This window comes from Mesoplodon mirus (assembly GCF_964341445.2).
Source record: "Mesoplodon mirus genome assembly, chromosome: 8".
Lineage (NCBI taxonomy): Eukaryota > Metazoa > Chordata > Mammalia > Artiodactyla > Ziphiidae > Mesoplodon > Mesoplodon mirus.
Genome location: NC_138984.1, coordinates 100,335,901 through 100,356,384, shown reverse-complemented (window position 1 = coordinate 100,356,384; position 20,484 = coordinate 100,335,901). Strand labels below are relative to the sequence as shown.

The 20,484-nt window shown below is 52.5% G+C and overlaps 1 protein-coding gene across 1 annotated transcript in view; it reads left to right on the top strand.

Moving 5' to 3' along the window:
* The window catches only part of GYPC (glycophorin C (Gerbich blood group)), a 44,332-nt gene extending 25,720 nt beyond the window's left edge, over positions 1–18,612 (top strand). The window contains exons 2-3 of the mRNA XM_082631102.1: positions 15,522–15,572; positions 17,859–18,612. Of these exons, the coding sequence (XP_082487228.1) occupies positions 15,522–15,572; positions 17,859–18,055 (248 nt within the window). The 3' untranslated portion in view covers positions 18,056–18,612. The remainder of the gene's footprint in view (positions 1–15,521; positions 15,573–17,858) is intronic.
* Positions 18,613–20,484: the final 1,872 nt, after the last annotated feature.

The following is a 20,484-nucleotide window of genomic DNA, read 5'->3' as shown; positions in this document are numbered from 1 at the left end:
GACCTGCCATCTCCCTGACATCTCAGCCCACGGGGACCACAGGCTGCACCATCCAGCCTCCCACCCCAGCCCCACTGAGCACACCTTCCCTCTCCTCAGGACACTGCTGACCCTCTTAGGTGGTGACCATTTCCCTCCCGCTCTTTGCCACCAGGTGCAGCGTGGAGATGGGCCACTTGGAGACAACTGTTCTTCCTTTCTCCCTGATGCGCATATCATGCTCTCCACCACCAGGCAATCATCTGCCATCTCTCTGAGATACCACCTCCAGCATCCTCCCCCGCCACACACACACCACTTACCCCAATTCCCCGCTTTTGGCATCAGCTCTTGCTCCTGCAGTCGTAAGCAGAATGAGACATGCCCGGAGACTTCCAAAGTCTTTGCTTCCACCACCCTGCTCCCTGACAGCTCCTGACATTTCTAGCTCGGGCCCCTGCTGACTTCACATCTCCACTCTGGCAATTCCTCAGCCGCATGGGCACCGCGAATCCAGTACCTGACCGCTGCCTGCCGTCCACCACCCTCCATCGCCTCACTTTTCCCCTAAGCATCTTAGACTCCACAGCCCATCATCAGAGTCCCTAGAAAAGCCATTCCAAACCCACCACCTCTCGCCTCTCCCACTGAAGTCCTAGCCACCATCCTCTCTCTTCTGGATGGTACTGTGGCCCCCAGCTGGTCCCCTTCCCCTGCACAACGACCAGAGCACCTGACAGCATGACGGTCAGTTCATGTCACTCTTCTGCTCAGAATCCTTCCATGGCCCCCGTCTATTTTAGAATAAGAGCTGAAGCTCGTCCAGTGCTCTCAAGGCCCATGATCCAGCCACATTTAAGTCTCTGACTGCATCTTCTACAGCTCACCCCGGGCTCACTTCACTCCAGCCACACTGGCCTGCTGGCTGGTCCTTAAATACACTGGGGCTGCTCCCACCCCAGGGCCTTTGCACCTGCTGTTCCCGCCATGGGGGACACTCTTCTCCAGATATTCCCTCCCTCACCCCCTTCAGGGCTAAGTCAAATGCCACCTTCCCCGGCCACAGTATTTAAATTTGTGACTCCCACTCACAGCCCCCTCCTCTCTTCTGCTTTGTTTTCTGTCTTTGCACTATCTAGTATATTCCATAGCTTGTTTATTTCTCCTTTTTCTCGTCTGTATCCTTCTCCTTGAATGTAAACTCCAGAGAAACAAGAACTTTCAGCTATTTTGTTTACTGCTGTATCCCCAGATGGTTTCTGTTGAACGTCCAATGAACTCTTAACCTTTTCTCCTTTTCTCCTTTTCTCCTACTGGCCCAGGCTTGGATCAATAAATACAGCTCTTCCCCCTCTTGTGTACCTGAATTCAAACAGCTGACCATGGCTGGGAGCACACCCCACTCTCTCTCTCACACACACACACACACACTCACACATCCTCACACTGACTGGTCCACACCTGTTGGTGTGCTTCCAAACCTGAATGCTCTGTCCAATTGCTTCCCCCGCTCACCCCTCCAAGCACCAACATTATCAAGGCAGCTTATTTCACTCAAAAAAATAAGTACCTGCAACATGGAAAGAAGGTATAGAAATCCTTTTGAGGAGTTTGCTGTACAGGGGGGCAGAGAAAGGGGCCAGGAGTGGGAGAGAGACAGGGTGTGCAGAAGGGAGGTCTGTCTTTTCTTCAGTTTGGAGAACAGCGTGCTGTCAGGGGGGATCTGCTGGGGGGTCGATTTGATGACGCAGGAGAGAGGGGGGAGGTCTCAGCGGTTTATATGTTTATAGTGTGTGAGGAGGTGGAGTCTAGTACATACACAGGCCCCGGGGAGCACTGGGCAGCTGTAGACAGAGCAGGAGGAAAGCTGTGATGGGGCCGCCCAGCCGCTGCAGGGGTGGGTGGCCCTGTTTCCCAAGTACCGCTCCCCCTGGGCTCCTCCTGGCTCGCTGCCTGCTCCATCCTGGGCTCCACGTGTCCAAGCTCCAGGGCTCAGCTCTGGGTCCTCTCCTTCATTCACACTCGCGGGGGTCTGTGAGTACCATCAAGATGCTGGAGACTGGCTCCCCCCAGCCCCTCCCTCAGCCCTCACCTCTCCCCGAGCTCTCCCCAAGCAAGGGAGGAAACGTCCCTTGATCTACAAAGCCCCAGCCATTCATACACTTTAGGGGGATCCACAGTGTTCAAGGAACTTAACTATAATGTATCATACCAACCCAAGTAAACCAAGCACAAAAAATATTCATATATAAAGTTGTTCACACGTAGGTCCTAGATTACCAGCTTCTGTGCAAAAAAAAAAAAAAAGAAAATAGATTTATTAACTAGTCTTCGAAACTAACCTTTGTGCATTTCACATCTAACAGGCTCCCTGAGCATAACACACCCTCAGCCAGCACTGATGTCGCCCCCCACCAGACCTTGCCCCCAGGCCCCCCTCCTAGTGAACCACAACTCCATCCTTCCTGCTCAGGCCCAAACTATGACTCTTCTATATATTTTTTCTTTATTTGCACACTCCACATCTAATCCATCAGCAAGCCCAAGTTGCTCCACAGTCCCGATATATCCAAAATCTCCCTGTCCCTCATCACCTGTTCCACCAGGATTCTGGTCCAAGCACTTGCCTGGACCATGGCCGTAACCTCTCCCATCCTCACCCAGGGTCAGTCCTCACTTGGCACAGCAGCCAGAGTGATGGGCCTCAAGCACACACAGTCCATACAGCTCCCGCTGGACCCCCGCCCTGGCCTCCCATCCGTCGCAGAGGCCCGTAGGGTCCAGCCTGTCGTGCCATCACCGCCCCTTCTACACTCTGCCCCTCACTCACTCTGCAGCAGCCACACGGTCCCTGGGTCACCCAGGAACACATCGCCTGTCTGGTGTCTGCTTGGGACACTCATCCCGATGTCTGCAGGGCTTCCTTATTTCAGCCCGTAGTAGTCCTTTCTGGATGATATAATGAATACCACAGACTGGGGGCTAAAACAACAGATGTGTATTTCTCACAGTTCTGGAGGCTGGGAAGTCCAAGATCAAAGCACCAGCAGACGTGGTGTCTGGTGGGGGGCCCACCTCCTGGTTCATAGCTGGCCGTCTTCTCTCTGGGTCCTCACGTGGCAGAAGGGCTGAGGGAGCCATCTGGGGTCTCTTTTACAAGGACACTCACTAATCCCATTCATGAGGACTCATGACAGAGTCACCCCCAGTGGCCTCCTAATTCCATCACATGGAGGGTTAGGTTTCATCGTGTGAATTTGGGGGGGACACAAGCATTCAGTCTAGCACAGCCCCAAAGCTGCCCCCTCTGGGTGGCCTCCCTGATCACCCTTTTGATCACACTCTCTCCCCTTCTCACTTCTTTATTCCTTTAGGATTTATCACCCCCTGGCCTTATATCATGGATCCATATTTTTAACTTCCTGTTGTCTGCTTCCTCCCCTAGAATGGAAGCCCCCTGAGGGTGGGTCTTTGCATTGTTCACCGTTAGACCCTCAGGATCTAAAACAGGGAACATTAATATAAAAAAAATGTACTTTAAAAAAAAATAGGGGCTTCCCTGGTGGCGCAGTGGTTGAGAGTCCGCCTGCCGATGCAGGGGACACGGGTTTGTGCCCCGGTCTGGGAAGATCCCACATGCCGCGGAGCGGCTGGGCCCGTGAGCCATGGCTGCTGAGCCTGCGCGTCCGGAGCCTGTGCTCCGCAACGGGAGAGGCCACAACAATGAGAGGCCTGCGTACCGCAAAAAAAATAAAAATAAAAATAAAAAATAAAACAGGGAACATGATGGACCCTCAGTGAACCTTCTCTGAAGGGATGATTCTAGAATGAGTTTTGGAATCAGACAGACCCCATCCCAGTCTCTCCTGTCACCACTGTGTGACCTTGGGCAAGTTCCAGTTTCCTCCACTGTAAAGCGATAGGCATTATAGCATCCGCCTCGGAGGCTCTTGTAAGGAATTGCACCAATACATACACTTATAAAGCAAGCCCCCAAATGGTGGCAATTACATCATTATCCATATCCAGAAAAGAGGGTTTCCAGTAGGAAGAGAGCCCCAGGCAATATAGTCCCTGGAGAAGCGGCGGCCAGGGGAGCCGCTGAGCCTTGTGGGAGAACAAACAAAGGCACAGACACAGATCTAGCAGGGGGCTGGTCCTGCTTTCCCAGGGCTGTGGAGGAAGTGACATTCTCTTCAGATAGAGCTTCATAGCAGCCAGATGTCCAGGGTGCCCCCAGGGAGAGGCTTTATAACCCTGGCCTCTGCTCTTCCCTAAGCTGGAGAGGTCAAGTTCTTGGTCCCCACGCTGGTCCCCCAGCCTGAAATGAGGACTGAAAAGAGCATTGCTGGCCCATTTCCTGGGCCTCCGAATCTCACTGGGAGGCACAGCTTCTCCTTACAGAACTGTCTTCTCCATCATACCTGGATCCTACCCACCAGCCACATACTTGGCCCTGGCTGGGACATAACTGTCACCAACCTGAGATGCTCACAGGCCCGCCAGTGAAGCCTGGGGACCGTGCCTTAGAGGAGCCCTTGCGTCAGCCCAGGGGGGTCACTGGCAGGGCTGCGGGTCATGGGAGGCCATGTGTGTACATGAATGTATATATATGAATGTATATGTGTGTGAAAACTATATATCAGAAGAAAACAATACCCCCATAACCTAGCTCCCACCCAAAAGCCACCATCTCAGGAAAGTATATTTCCTTTCATTCCTTTTACTAAGACTTTTTTTTGCATATTTAACATAGTTTATATTTAGAGTCCTGTTCCTTTCCATTAAATCATACTGTAAGCATTTCCTCCTGCCGCTCAGAATTCCCACCCATGCCTTCAGCAACTGCAGAAGATTCTGTCCTGTGTGTGTATCGTAATTGACAGAACAAGTTTCTCGACTTGGAGCATTTAGATTGTCCTCTTTTATTTTCCAGTTTAAACCCAATGACAATACACTTTGCCAAGAATGAATTTTTGTTCCCGTTTCAGATGATTTCTCTAGATCCATGACTAGAAATGGAGTGTTTGATGCTCAGGGTGATACACTGGCCATAGAGCATATGAGAGAATGAAAGTTGCCCTTTTGTGAGAGTCCCACTTTGACCGGAGCTGTGTCAACACTGTGGAAAAGGATAATAGTGACAGTCAAATGGCCAGTCTACGCCAGGCGCTGTCCCAGGTGCTCACCACGTACTAGCTCACAAGGACCCTACAGAGGAGCGCCATCCCATTGGACACACGAGGAGACTGGGGTTGGCATTTCCCAAGGTGGTCTAGGTGTGGGGCGGGGGATTCAGTCGCCCTGCAGGACCGCCCCTTGTGCCGCCCCCGTCCACTCTGGGCCTGGCCACCGCGCTCAGCTCACCAGTAGGCAAGGGGAGCTTTCTGTATATTCTCGGTCTTCCCACACCTAGATGGAGCTGGGGCTGGAAAAAGCATGTCCAGAGCCTTCTGAGCGTCAGCCGGTTCTGGTGGAGCTGGGATCTGGGAAGCCAAAAGCAATGCTGATTGAGATACACAGTGCCTTTTCTGGTGCCTCAACATATTGGGTTGGCCAAAAGTTCGTTTGGGTTTTTTTCCGTACCATCTTATGGGAAACCCCGAACAAACTTTTGGGCCAGCCCCATATCTCCAAGAATCCTCTTCCTTCCTTTGCCATTTTGGTGCCCCAGACACCTTCCTTTGGAGAAGCAGTTTCCTGCCGCATCATGGGAGCCCAGGTGTACTTCGCTGAATCAGCAGTGGCTCTTTTCCTTCCCTGGGTCTCAGCGCACTCAGTGCACACATGGGCATCCAGGGCAGCTGAGGACCCTTTCAGAATTTCCAGAGAACAAGGCTGCAGTCTCCTGACAGGTCATTGATCAGAGGGCGCGGGCAGCTACCAGACCCTGCCACAGTGTCCCTGTCCCCTCGCCCAGCCAGGCAGGGGAGCCAGCAGAGGTGACAAATTCTCAGAGTGTGTTACTGTGCCGGGTCTCCAGCTACATCATCTGGTCCTGAAAGAAAGGGTGCTAAGCTCAGGCCGTGACCAGAACAGCTGTGACGGTGGCTGCTTGTTTGCGTTGCTGAGGGGGTACCAGGCCCCCCCAGTTCTAGTTGCTGAAGGCTAATATCGCACCCTTGCAAAGGGAGGTGTGTAACAGTGTTTGAACGGAGCCTCGTGCTCTGTAAGCAGCACTTACGGTCCTGAGCTCAGCGGTTCTCAAAGGGAGGCTCCTGGACCAGCAGCATTGCCTGGGAACATGCGAGAAACGCAGAATCTCGGGTGCAACCCAGACCTGCTGACTCAGAATCTGGGCGGCGGGGACAGTGTGACCCAGGGAGCTGGGATGTAACAGATCCCATCCCCCAGGCACTTCTGATGCACAGTCAAGTTTGGGAACCAGGGCCTCAGCTGTCAGTCCTGTTAGGCCGGGGTTTTACTATCTCTGTGTAACAGAGACAGGAGAGGAGGCTCCAAGACGTGGGGTAACTTGCCTGTGAAAGTCTGCCCTATGCCATAGGTGTCACCCTACCTCGAGATGGGAAGGATGGGTAACGTGCCATTTGAGAAGACTAGTAAGACTCCTAGGGTGTTTCATTCCTTCCCTCCTTAGGGCCTTGTGTCTTGTACTCAGTGGATGGTAAGTAATTTATCTGTTCCCTCTTTATCCATAATTCAGCCAATTCCTCCCCAATGCTGCCAGGCTTCCAGTCTCCCTTTAGCCCTGAAAGAGAAACAGACACATGAAGGATGTTGTTTCCCTGGAGGACCCACCATACTGAACCCTCGTTCTGTGCCAGGCTTGCCACGTGTGTCCGCCCTTGGAATCAGGCATTCTTTTCCTCTAGGGATCAGAGGTCAGAGAGTCACCCCTGTGTGAGCTGCTGAAGCACATGTAAGAGTCCAGAGGGGAGTCAAGGAGTGAGCTCTGAGTAGGCACAGCCCCTCTCGGGAGGATGGAGGAAGATGGGGCCTTGGGAATGGACTGTGTCTGGGGACCTCTGAGCCCAGCCAAGCCTGGGGAGCCTGAGGCTTAGAATATGGGCTGGATCTGGGTAGGGATCGGGAACAGAGCTGCAGAACTGCCCATGAGGACGAATCACACCTCCGAGGTGCCGCTCGACCTAGCTGGACAGAGTAAGACGAAGGAGAGGGCCATCAGCTGGGAACAGCCACAGCATAAGAGGCCTCGACACCAGCTCCACACACTGACCCGGATGTCACACAAACCCCAGAGGCTGAGCACAGTCCTGTGCACACGCGGATAGGAGGGCTCCAGTCCGTCCCCCTCCCGGTGGGGTGTGAGGGCCTCCGGAGCCTGGACCCTGACCTTGGTCAGAGCAGGGACGCTATCTCACTCCCGGGTGACATCCGCCTCCTCTCCTCCTCAGCTTCCGTTTCCTCTTGTTCTCCTTTCAATGTGAAGATCAGTGCGCTTGATAAAGGAACAGGTGCACATCAGAAGTTAAATAGTTGGGGCTCCTCTCCCAGTGAGCTGAAGCCACACCAGCTCTTTTCAGGGCAGGCTTTCTCCTCCTCCCGGGAAGAGCAAACCTGCTGAGCTCCTTTCCGTGGTCTTGGCATCGTCTCAAGTCTGAGCTTCTGTTGACGCCTGCTGAACCAGACACCTCTGCAGCTCACCCCCCAGCCCCCAGCCTGAGCAGCGGACGGAGACCAAGCGCCAGCATCCTTCCCAGGACCAGGCACAGCAGCCGGACTGGATCTTCTCCTCCCCGTCTTCCTGTCTCTTTTGAATTCCATTTTCTTAGAAACCCTCAGGTCCTCAGGAGGCGGTGGGCACAGGGTGTGGGGAGGGAACGGTGGTTCCCTTTCCTCACTCTGTGCCGTGGGGATATTTGCTGCCTCCTGAACAAACCCCAAACCCCACACAGCCCAAGCTGACAAGGTTCCCTCTCTCAGAGGAGCATCCGCATGTGGACACTGGCAACTTCATCTTGCTCAGCAGACCCTTGTCTCCCCAGATGCTCCCTCCCCCGCCTTTTAGGGCTCCTTGCTGACTCCCATTGCTGTCACCATCCTGGGCTGGGGAGACAGGGCCTCCTTTTTTTTTTTTTTTTTTTTTTTTTTTTTTGCGGTACGCGGGCCTCTCGCTGTTGTGGCCTCTCCCATTGCAGAGCACAGACTCCGGACGCACAGGCTCAGTGGCCATGGCTCACAGGCCCAGCCGCTCCACGGCATGTGGGATCTTCCCGGACCCAGGCATGAACCCGTGTCCCCTGCATCGGCAGGCGGACTCTCAACCACTGCGCCACCAGGGAAGCCCAGGGGCTCCATTTTTTATACTCTGGCACCAGGAAGAGAGACAAAGCAGCATTTCCTTTTACTTAGACCCTGTAGCTCAACTGAGGCAGACTGGTCGTTGTATTGGAATAAGGCTCTATTTGAAAAAAACAAAAAGCTCAGGGATAATAGCAGGGAAATATAGGTGGAGGAAAGCCTGGACACTCTGGCTTGTGAGTTACAGCATCCTCAGCTTTCAGTTCCTCTCCCCTGAGCATATCCCCCACACGACAATGCCTGAGTATGAAAACTCCCTGAGCAAGGATCCAGAGGCAGGAAGACCCCCTCTCCTGCCTCTGCCCCCAGGCTGCATCTTCCCCAGTTTACTGATGCCGGGAATGGCTCTGATCTCCAGAGCATGGAGTCTACCTCTCCTTGCCCTCTCGCAGGCCCCAGTGCTACACCCACCAGTGTTTTGGTGTGGCTGGTATGTTGTAGCCTGCAAGGCTCCGGTACCCGCCAGACATCTGTGCCTGTTTTTATATAGCAGCATCAGGCACCAGGGCAACAGGGAATGCAGCATCACAGCCAGGAGGAGGAAAGCGTGGCTGGATCATTGAATGGGATTTCAGAGCAGTGTAATAACATTGCACAGCACTTTGGCAGCCCTGGGGCTGGGAGACTGTTTATAAGGTGACACACAGGGACCATGAGGGCAATAGTTTTGACCTTGAGAATGGCAGGCACATTCTGATAAAAGGCAGGTCAAATGCACATTGGCCTCTCCTGGCCAGGTACTTTGTCTGGGGAATTTGGTCTGCAAGCCCGGAGAAGGGGACACAGGCTCTCTGCACAGATAGGAAGGGTGACCTGCTGGAGGCTGCAGGCAGGTAACGCCCCTCCCCAGCATACAACCTGCAGCTGCCGGGAGCCCAGACCCCGACACCCGATGACCCACCGTGAGCTTTCCCTCCACGTCCTTCCCTCACCACTGCTGCTGGCATCACCCACGCAGCATCTCAGCAGGCCAGCCTTGGGGACCACCCCCTCTAGGAAGCCTTCGGGAGAACCCAGAAACCTACCCTTTCCAAAGTTACCCACAGACGTCCTTGTCTCTGCTGTACGGTCTGCTCCTTGAAGGCAGGGGCCTTGCCTTAACTATCCACCACGTTGCTGGGATGTAGTAGGTGCTAAAGAAAGTTTATTTTTAGTTAATTTTTATTGGAGTATAGTTGAGTTACAGTGTTGTGTTAGTTTCATGTGTACAGCAAAGTGAATTTGTTATGCATATACATGTATCCACTCTTTTTTAGATTCTTTTCCCATATACACCATTACAGAGTATTGAGTAGAGTTCCCTGTGCTACACAGTAGGTCCTTATTAGTTATCTATTTTACATATAGTGGTGTGTATATGTCAATCCCAATCTCCCATTTATCCCTACCCCGGTTCCCCCTTGGTAACCATAAGTTTGGTTTCTCCATCTGTGACTCTATTTCCCAGGCACGTCTTTATTGCTCATTTTGACACTTAAACACACAGAGTCTAACTTTTCATGTAAATGTGTCGTGTCTCCTCAACCAAGTCTTAAACCTTCTGGGGACAGACCTCATCCTCTCTGCATCTGGTGAAGCCTGGGGCTGGGCAAATGCTAACTGTTCAGCCAACCTTGGCTGTCTTGCAAGAGAGATGGACAGTGGATACTGAGCTATCCGTTTCTTTCCTTGGGGCTCTTATATTCTGAGACCCATTCTTCCCCTGTTGTAGCTTGAATGCTACAGCCTTTCAGTGCGAGATAACAACAGACCATCAAAGAAAAGTAAATGTCTTTGACCTTTTTCTTACCACAAAGGAAAGTCAGTTAGTAAACGTCAATTGTCAGCTGATTTCTACTTCCCTTGCATCAGGCCTTTGAGGCCAGAATCTAGAAAAGGAAGGAGAAACTCCAGTGGGAGCCAATGAGAACTATCTAGGGCCACAAACGTTCCTGTCCTTTCCCTGAACCCAAGTCAGCCTCACGCACAGCCATCACCCCCTAAGCCCCCTGAAAAAGAAGGCTCTCGGTGTAAGTAGCACAGAGCAAACCATCAAGCAACAGATGTGGTTGCCACGTCTGCTAATTGCTGGCACTGACACCGTTGTCATGCCATGAATTCTTCAAGGACTTGATGATAAACCTTCTGGTCCACAAGCGTTTCCCTTCATGCTACTAAGGCTTAAATAATCTTACTCTTCCCAGAGTCTTCTGTGCCGTGCATGAATTCTTCCTCTTGGCTGGACCAGGTGGGTGATGGGAAACAGGAATGGGGTGCTTCCTGCAGGACCCCTGAGGCAATAGGAAAAACCATTAGAGGTGGGTCAGGAGGTGCTGAAGACAAACCCTTGCAGGAAAAAGAACTTCCCAGCACAGGTTCATCGGAAAACACAAGAGAAGCAAGGCTCTTGGTGGCAACAGGAGTGTCGACTTGTGTCCCTGGAGCCAGTGCCTGAGCACTGCTCTCTGTTGACCTCTGAGAAGCACCACTGGAGCCCCGAGAATCCAGCTGCTGCTAAAGTGCTTTGTGCTGCACCCTGTTAGCGGTGCCCAAGCTGCCAGCTGGAGCAGAAAATGTCGCCTGCATGGAGGGGCAGCCCCTCTGCACCCTGCTACCTCCCAGGGGGGCTGCCTTTGACCAGGAAACACGCAGCGGACCACCCTGCAGACCTAGAGAATCAGCAGGGCTCTGGCTGCTGCCACGTTGCAGATGGCACAGGAGAAAAGCCATTCCCAACCGTGGCAGCTTGCACTCTGGAGAGGGTACACAGTTTAGAGCCGGGGATCCCAGGTTACAGCACAGACTCTGCCCCTTTTGGCTGTGAGATGTCGACCACTTGCTCAAGCTCTCTGGGGACAAACACTTCCCTTTGGCTCGCTTGCCGTGAGGAACGTAAGTGGCAACTTCACCCAGAGCCTGCTGCCTAGTCAGTCCTCCTCCCCCTGCTTCCCCCGCTGAGGCTGAGCCCCCAGGACTTGTGTCAGAACTTCCCTAGTCCTGGAACAGTCTTCCCACCCCTGAAATTTCCCAAGGCCTGTAGGAGAGCATCAGCCTCCCTCCCTGATCGCTGCCCTCGCTCCCCACCATGGCTCCATGGGAGGTGGTGACTTCCCTGCATGTGAGTTGGGGGCAGGAACAGCCCTTCCCTTCCTCTCCCCCTCTGGATCCACAGCTACGGGAAACATCTGTTGTCCCTGCCCTTGGCCCTGGCCTTGTGGCAAGGCCTGCAGCTGGGTGGCCACACGGGGGTGTTCAGAAGCCCAGAGGTATCAGGCTGTTTGGCCCTTCGGCCGCCATCGCCTACATCAGCTTTCACTGGCATGAGGCCGTGCTTTGTTCTCCATCTGCCTGCTCCTTGCTTGATCTCTTAGACGGGCTACACTTGACCCTGACACTGTAGGACACAAAGGGTTTCGGGTATTCCCTCTTTGTCATGTTGTTGTCTAAATCACAGTCTCCGAAAATCGTGGAAAATCCGCCCTCAGTAAGAAACCCCCTTTACACTGTGACTCAGATCCATATGCTTGTGGTGTGTATGCACAGAAGAAATCAGAGCTCCCTAAACAGTATCCCGACTGCCGATGATGGACCTGGTGGTTTCTAAGCTTTTTTCTCTGTCTCCTCTCTCTTTTCCTGTTTTGCTTTCTTTCTTTATTTCTCCTTCCCTTTCTCTCTCTTTGCCTCTTCTTCTCTCTAGCTGGTTGTGACCCACCAGTGACTTGCGGCTTCCTGTATGACAGACACTGCCCTAAATAATTCATCCATCACAATCACACCACCCAGGGAAACTGTAAACATCCTGAGGTCAGAGACTCACTTTTTGTTTCTTGGAAGCTCTCCTGGTCCCTGCAGTGATACGGGAAAGAGAGACACTGAGCATCCGGTGCTGTCTGACTGTGAGCCGGACGATGCTGGGAATTCACGACCAGCATCCAGCATCTGCCTGGACCCACAGCATCTGGGAACTTGCCCCTTAAGTGAATGGCACTGAATTCCATGCAAACCAGAGTAATAATAAGACTCACAATCAAAACAGTGGCTACAACTGAAAAACACCTATTCTGAGCTACGTACCACATAGTAACTGTCTATATAACATATATACAATATTTATCATGTGTGTGTGTATCATTTCTAACCCTTACCACAAAGTGGGTTTGTTATCCTGTTTACACACACAGAAACTAAAGCCAGTCGGTATTAAGCATTTTACTGAATACGCTGCCATTAAGTCAGTCAAGCCAGGATTTGAACCCAAGGGTCATCAGAGTGATGTGGACAGTGCAGGGCGCAGTTTCACCCTCTGTTCCCCAGATAGGACTAGGCTTTCAAATCACTCTCAACAACTGTTACTCCGTGCCGGGCACGCACGTGAGTAAGACAGATGCGGTCCTGGGACTCGAAGAGCTTTCTCTCTGGCGGGGGCGTTGCAATCTTGAGGAGAGCTAGGAAGGAAACGTGCAGGGCACTTTGGGTCTCTACAAAAAGGGTGGAGGCCACTCATGCTTGTCCAATCTCAGGAGTAGACTTGTCTGTTCTGATCTCAGATGCATACTTGGCCATAAATAACACCTTTCTTTGCCATAAAATCCACCCCCCTCAAGCTTCTCATCGGCCCTCACCCCAGTTCCTGAGCTCGAAGTGATTTTAATCCCAAGCTCCTACTTACCCTTGAAACTCAGCAAGGGGTGGACTCTCATTCCAGGCTCGTAATCCAATCGCACAGTGACCCATCAACTTCCTGGGAGAGATTCGAGCTCACTCCAACTAGCCTTCTGCAAATATCCCATATCATTGCTGCTGGCTGAAACAGCATGAGGTGGTGTAGCCAGTGAGGACTCTCACTGCAGCATCTCCAGAAGCAAGAGGTCAAAGCCCAGATTTCAGGACCCTATGTGCCATGGATGGCAAGCAGTCATTTGGGGAGAAAACTGAGAACTAGAGAGAGGTGAGGGGCTGTGGTAGGGGCTAAGCTCTTTACCTGAAATGCTTATACTCTTGTTTGTGCCACAAACTCCTATTCATCCTTCAAGAGCCCATCCTGATAAACCCTCTCTGGGAAGCCTTCTCTTATACCAGCAGTTCTCAACTCTGAGCGTGCATCAGAATCACCTGCAGGCCTGTTACCACAGATTACTGGGCCCCAGCCCCAGTGCTTCTAGTACAGTAGGACTGGGGTGGAGCCCAGGAATGTGCATTTCTAACAGGCTCCCAGGAAATGCTGCTGTTCCAGAGACCACATTTTGACAACCACTGTCTTATACCATCCCCACCATTCCAGACATGCCCAAGCTTCCTCCTCTGTGCCAGTTCTCACCTAGGTGGCAGGTCTGGCCAGGCTGAAGTGTCACTACCCTGGAGTCCAGTCACATGGTACAACTTGAACAAATTCAGCTCTGGTCCCTATGCCCAAGCCAAGAAATTCACCCCAAGTGATCCAAGCCAAATACCTCTAGTCCTCACCCAGCTCACCCAGGCTCACCACTGAGCAGGGCCCTGCAGGGTTAGGCATGTCATCTTGAGGCTGCTCAGGCTCAAACAGGAGAGATTCTGACCCAGGGAAATCAATTACACTTTTCTGGAACTCAGCTTCCAAATCTGTAAAAAGGGGACAATAATAACTGCTACTGAATGGCATTGTCACAGGGACTATTTGAATTAAAACACATTAAGTGCTAAGAACAGTACCTGGCACATGGTAAGGAATTGCTAATTGTTTTTAAAAGAAGAAATAGCAGTCCTTTCTAATCCTGGCTGCCTTGGACAAACTGACTTAAGAAAGGCTTGCTTTCACCTGGAAAATTCCTAACAGCAATCCTGGGTATTTGAGCTTCTACAACCATCCATGCCAACTTAAGGAAGGGGCTATTCTTTCTTGCTGAAATGGGAGGTGCTCCGTGATGGAGTAAGCTCTAGAACTCTGGCCTCTCATGCATTCATTTACTGTGTGCATTTATCCCCTCAACCATGCATTCAGTAAATGTTTAGAGTACCTACTGTGTGCTAGATACTAAGTCCCAGGCTGCACTTGACCACCCTGAATTGCAAAGTCCAGCATCCATTTGACCTTCTCCTGTCTGCACTTCCCTCCCGCTGCCCTGATACCTGCTCTGTCTGCTGACTTGAGGCCTTGTTTTCTCCTCTGCCCCACCTCTAGGCTCTGTGCCGGCCTTAGAGCCCCCAGCCTGGCTCTCCTCCTCCGGGCCTCAAGCCTGGAGCCCCCGCTTCCCTCCACCACCAGCCAGCTTCTTATCAGAAAGAGGCATCTGACAGCTGCGCTGGGGAGAATGACCTCATCACGCTATAATTAAAGTGATTATCTGAGCGGAAATGGCTATTATGAAGCAGCCTTCTCTGTTTTAATACGTGGAGCCCTTGTAACGGGAACATGGGATTTCCATGTGAACACTGATATTTCCATGCTCTAGCAAATCCTTCCTCTCACACATATCCCAGAGGAGAGGTTCCTGCTCTCCTGGACATCGTAGCCTTCTGGCTAGACCACTGAGCTTCTGCAAAATGCACTTAGTAACTTGGATAGCACCACAGAGTGGCCCTACCCTCAGAAGAAGGATGCAGAGGCCTCTGGAGGGTCTTAGGGAGAGATCTCTGGATAGGAGCCCTCCTGGGAGGGGCGTCTTCAAGTGAGAAGAGAGAAAGTGCCCCCCAGGGAGCACAGCCTTAAGTCCTGGCCTCAAGCTCGCCCACCAGACCAGCTGTGTGACGGTGGGCACATCACTCTCTGAGCCTCAGTGTCCCATCTGTGAAATGGGTTAATAATACCATGTACCTGGTATACTAGATGGATGGCAAGTAAACCAACACCTGACATGTGTAGACACCCCACTGGTTGTCTGTTTTTACCATCATCATGAGAAAAGCTGAGGCCTGAAGAGGCAGGTGACACTGCACTGAACACAGTCGCGCCTGCCCTCACACCCCCGCAGGTGTCTGGTGAGCATCTGCAGGTGCAGGCAGGGCTCTGGGTCAGGGATGCAGCAGAGGTCGCTCACATATGGCTGGCTCAGTCCTGGAGATGCCATACTGGTGTCTGATAGCCCTGGGGGTGACACGATGCTCTCCCAGCAATGGTCAGCAGACATGGAGAGCCTGGGCCCAGCCCTGTGCGCCCCCGGCCAGAGGCCTGTCTGCGTGCCACGCGGTTTCCCATGCACCCTGGGCCAGTGCACCTGCGAGCAGAGGGTGCAGGCTTGGCGGAGACACTGCAAGGCATGGGTAGCCGTCCTCTCTCACCTCAGGCTCTTCTGTTCTGTCCACAGAGCCCGACCCCGGGATGGCCTCGAGTGAGATGGACATCGCCGTCATTGCAGGTACGCTGTCTGGGGGCCCCTCAAACAGCCAGGAGGGTCAGAGGAAACACTCAGGGAAGGACCTGCCATGGCCCTGCTTTCCTTCCCTCAAAGGTGGTTTGAAGGTGGACCGGGGGACTCTGGCTCTGTAAGAAAATGTCCAACACAGCATCCTGGTGGGTGAGGTGCCAAGGCACCTGCATCAGGGCCTGTCAGGACCCTAGATCCACAGGGAAAGGGGGCTGGAAGGAGAGCCGCTCTGGTGAGGGAGGGGTGGGGTTGGGGGCTGACCAGGGTTCCCTGACTTCTCTCCCGGCTCCCTCAAGCCACACTGCTCCTTGTCGTAGGTCTCACGCCCCTGTCTCTCCATCCTAACCCTGCCCTAGCCTTGCTCTGAAGCCCATCCTGGCCCCTACTGGTCACAGCTGTGACCCCAAACTCTGTTTCAGGACAGGCAAAGTCTGTGAGCTATGGCTTGTGGTGTCCTTCTGAGCTTCACACTTCTCCCTAGCTCGTTCCTAGCTCAGGGAACTTCACGTTTCAACATAAATAAATAAAAGCAGGCAATCACCCTGATGTTCTACTCACTGAACGGCTGGACCTTCTTTTTCTTAGACAATACCATTAACATCATGCAGACAGAAGTGTCCCCTAAAGGCAACGGGGAACTGAGGAAATTGTCCCACAAAGCTGGGACTTGGGAAAGTCTGTACCCTCTACATAGTCTCCAAAGGCCCCTCCCCCAGTAAACCCACCTTCTAAGTCACGGCAGAGGGTTTGTTCTGGGGTTTCAAAGCAAACACCTGCACTTGAACCTCCCCACGTGAGAATGCCACCAGTTAGTCCTACCCAAAACCTTTGGTCCTGCCCTCTCACCCCATCACTCCAAAGGCCTGAGTGACCTCTTCCTTCTGACCAGCCCTCTAGCCACACCTCCCAACCCCTCCTGCAGACCCCACCTCCCAGGAGCACAGGGGAGCTGTGGGCTAAGGGGCACTCACCACACTTCTCCAGGGGCAGCCCTCGCCCCCGCCCGCTCCTGGTACTTTCCTGGTTTTCGCACTTCAATCCCATGCCCAGGAAACCCCTCAGCTGGGATTGTCCTGCTTCTAAAACTCAGAGTTATCAGATTTACAAAGTACAGCAGAAATGCTGAGGGATGGAGTGATTTGCTCTGCAGGGCCAGGAGAGTTCGGCAAAGGAGTCTTCTTAGAGGAGGTGGCAGAGGCTGGATTCTGAAGGCAGCATCCAAGTTTACCAGGAAGACAAGGGGAGGGGAAAATATTTTCAGCAGAGAGAACATGTGCAGAAAGACATGGAAAATTGGTCAAATAAAAAGTGTTTGGAGGGCTTCCCTGGTGGCGCAGTGGTTGAGAGTCCGCCTGCCGATGCAGGGGACACGGGTTCGTGCCCCGATCCCGGAGGATCCCACATGCCGCGGAGCGGCTGGGCCCGCGAGCCATGGCCGCGGAGCCTGTGTGTCCGGAGCCTGTGCTCCGCAACGGGAGAGGCCACAGCAGTGAGAGGCCCGCGTACAGCAAAAAAAAAAAAAAAAAAAAGTGTTTGGAGAATCGTAAATCGGCCAGAGGGACTCCAGTAAGAAGAGCTTGAAAATGATTGCAAGTTCTAAATACTAAAGTGTTACAAAGGTTTAGAGAGGGCCATTCATTTGAAGATTGAAGGAGAACTTCGATTAAACATGAATGCTTCCTGGGAGGGAAAGATATCAAATTGTTAACTGCGGTGATTTCTGAGCCGAAGGATTAAGGCCATGTTAACGTGCATTTACGTTTCTCTGTATTTGCCAGGTTTTAAAAACTGATTGTGTCTTTATAAAATAATGTTTCCACCCTTTTAATAGCTATGTATAAAATACCTAATTCTTTGAATTAAACTTATCTCTAAAAAAAAAAAAAAAATCCCTGAAAGTTCCAAGTCCCGTGAACCTATCAGTTTTAGGCGAACCCTCGAGCCGCGTTCCCTGGATGGTGCACTTAGGTCTGCCTTCCTCAGCGGACTGGGAGCGCCTCGGAGCAGGGTCAGTTCTGGGATAAGATTCCAGCCTCGGTCTGAGGATGCTGCACGGAGGGAGAGGGGAGGTCAGGGGTAGCTTAGATGGGCACAGGTGAGGGGCAAGTGCCCTGGGCAGGGCAAGAGTGAGGCAGGAAGGAGCCAGCCAGTCTGGGCTTGGTGTCTGGCCGGCAGTGCGTCTGGCCCAGCACAGCCCTGTGGGTCCTGCCTGCGTCCTCCCCCATCCCGGCCCGGCCTCTCCTCCCGACACACACCCCTGTGCTTCCGCCCCTGCAGGCGTGATCGCGGCCGTGGCCTTCGTGCTGGTCTGCCTCCTCTTTCTCATGCTGCACTACATGTACCGGCACAAGGGCACGTACCACACCAACGAGGCCAAGGGCACGGAGTTTGCCGAGAGCGCCGACGCGGCCCTGCAGGACGACCCGTCCCTCCAGGACAACGGTGACAACAGCAGAAAGGAGTACTTCATCTGAAGGACTTCACCAGGACTCACCTCCCCCCAACGCCTCCCCGTCCAGGAGAGAAAGCCCCACCCCCCCACCTTCAGCACCAGGCAGCCCGCGAGCGCCCCCTGCAGCCCAAGACACGCACCTCGCCTGGGGCACTGGGTGCCGCCCAGTGGGGGAGGGAGCGAAGGAGGAACCCAGCTGCAGAGGCCTCTCCCAGGGACCCAGACAGGCTCTGCCAGAGGGAAGAGAGGGAGGAGGTCGGCTCCCCCTGGGCCGCGCACGTTGCCACCTGCGTGTGGGGCATGGAAGTCCTCGCTGGGTGTGAATGGGGCTGTGGGCCTAGGAGTGGGGAGCAAGGAGTGAGCCATCATCACGCCGACTGCGGATAAAGACATCAAACGTCAGCCCTTGACATGTGGGGGGGAACAGCAGGTGCCGGAGCTCAAAGGCACCTCTGTCTCCCATGGATGCAGCTCTGAATGATTGGAAATAAATCTGAAACGTAATGGAGCATCCAGAGTCAAATGACATGACTGTGATTGTTTAGGGAAAGATAAAGGCTGCCCAGGGCTTACTTGTTATCCATGCAATTTTGTGTTCTCTGATCCACTCCGCCAGCTGATACTGGGACGGCCACTTCAGGCTCCACGGGGCGGTTGTCAGAGAACACAGTCTGTACAGATGGCTCCTGGGCCCCACCAGGGAGGGAGAGAGGGAGGGTCCAGTGACCTGCATGTGTCTTCCCCACCTGGGCACAGCTTCAGGAAACAAATGCACGAGTGCAGTGTCCCTCTAGAAATAGGTTGCCCCAGCCCCCAGGGCACTAGCTGAAGCATTGGTTCCCAAATGCCTGGTATTAGAAAGAATGGACCTGTTAAAAATACGAGTGAACCCCATCGGAAGAGGGTTCCCAAGCCCAATTCTAACGTGCGGAGGAGGCTTCCCTACAGCAACAAGCAGTTCAACTCAATGCTGACACTGTCTCCCTGGAGACAGAATCAGATTCCACAGGTAGAGGGCTCAGTCCTACAGGACCACCCTCACCACAGACGCCAGTGACAGACCCACCAGCTACAAACTGGAGGTTCCAACGACCCCCTCCGGGGGTTCAACTCATTTGCTAGAAGGGCTTGCAGAACTCAGGAAAACCAGTTTACTCACAGATTATCGATTTATTATCAAAAGTTATTGAACCCCAAACTTCAAACTATTATGTATACAATGGGTAATCACCAAGGTCCTACTGTATAGCACAGGGAACTATATTCAGTATCCTGCAATAAACCATAACGTAAAAGCATACAACAAGGCATGTGTGTGTGTAACTGAGGAAAAGAATATATGTGTGTAACTGAGTCACTTTGCTGTACAACAGAAATTAACACAACATTTTAAATCAACTATACTTCAATTTAAAAAAAAAGAAATATATATATATATATATAGGGCTTTCCTGGTGGTGCAGTGGTTGAGAGTTCACCTACCCATGCAGGGGACACGGGTTCATGCCCCGGTCCTAGAAGATCCCACATGTCACGGAGCAGCTAGGCCCGTGAGCCATGGCCACTGACCCTGCGCGTCCGGAGCCTGTGCTCTGCAACAGGAGAGGCCACAACAGTGAGAGGCCCGCGTACCACAAAAAAAAAAAAAAAAAAAAAATATATATATATATATATATATATATATATATGTAAGGTTATTAAAGGTTAGGAACCTACAACCAGGTAAAGTGATAGCGTAGCGTGAGGTCCTGAACAGGGCCCCAGCACAGTGGCACAGAAACATTCTGGCTCCCCCAACAAGAAGCTCTCTGAAAAAGAGCCAAAAAGCTGTCCTTTTGGGTTTTTATGGAGGCTTCATTACATAATCATAATTAACTAAATCACTGGTCAATGATGACTAACTATCAACCTCCAGCCCTACTCCTGCCTGGAAATCAAGGGGGTGAGACTGAAAGTTACAAACCTCTAGTCAGGTGGTTGGTTCCCCTGACAACCAGGCCCCAACCTTAGGGGCTTCCAAAAATCACCTCATTCAAATAACAAAAAACACCTTTATCACTCTTCAGCACTTAGGAAATTCCAAGCGTTTTGGAAGCTGTGAGCCAGGAACAGTGGACAAAGACCAAATAAATATATACGAGAAATATATTTTGGTCATCTGAATGACCAAATATATATTTCTTATGAATCACAGCATCACCCCATCCTTCCCACGATAACATTAGTGATAATGGCTCGCAGAGGCTGGAGTGCAGACTGCAGGGCCCTGCTCCCTGGGTTTGGGCCCTGACTTCCCCTGTCCTGGTCCTGGAATCTTGGGCAACTCTCTTGACCTCCCTGGTCAGCTCCCGGGGTTGATGGCAGGAACAAATGTGTCGTGTGCTCAGCACTAATTGTCTTCGGATGTCAATAACTGGTGTTGGATGTACAGAGGGTATGTATCAGTCAATG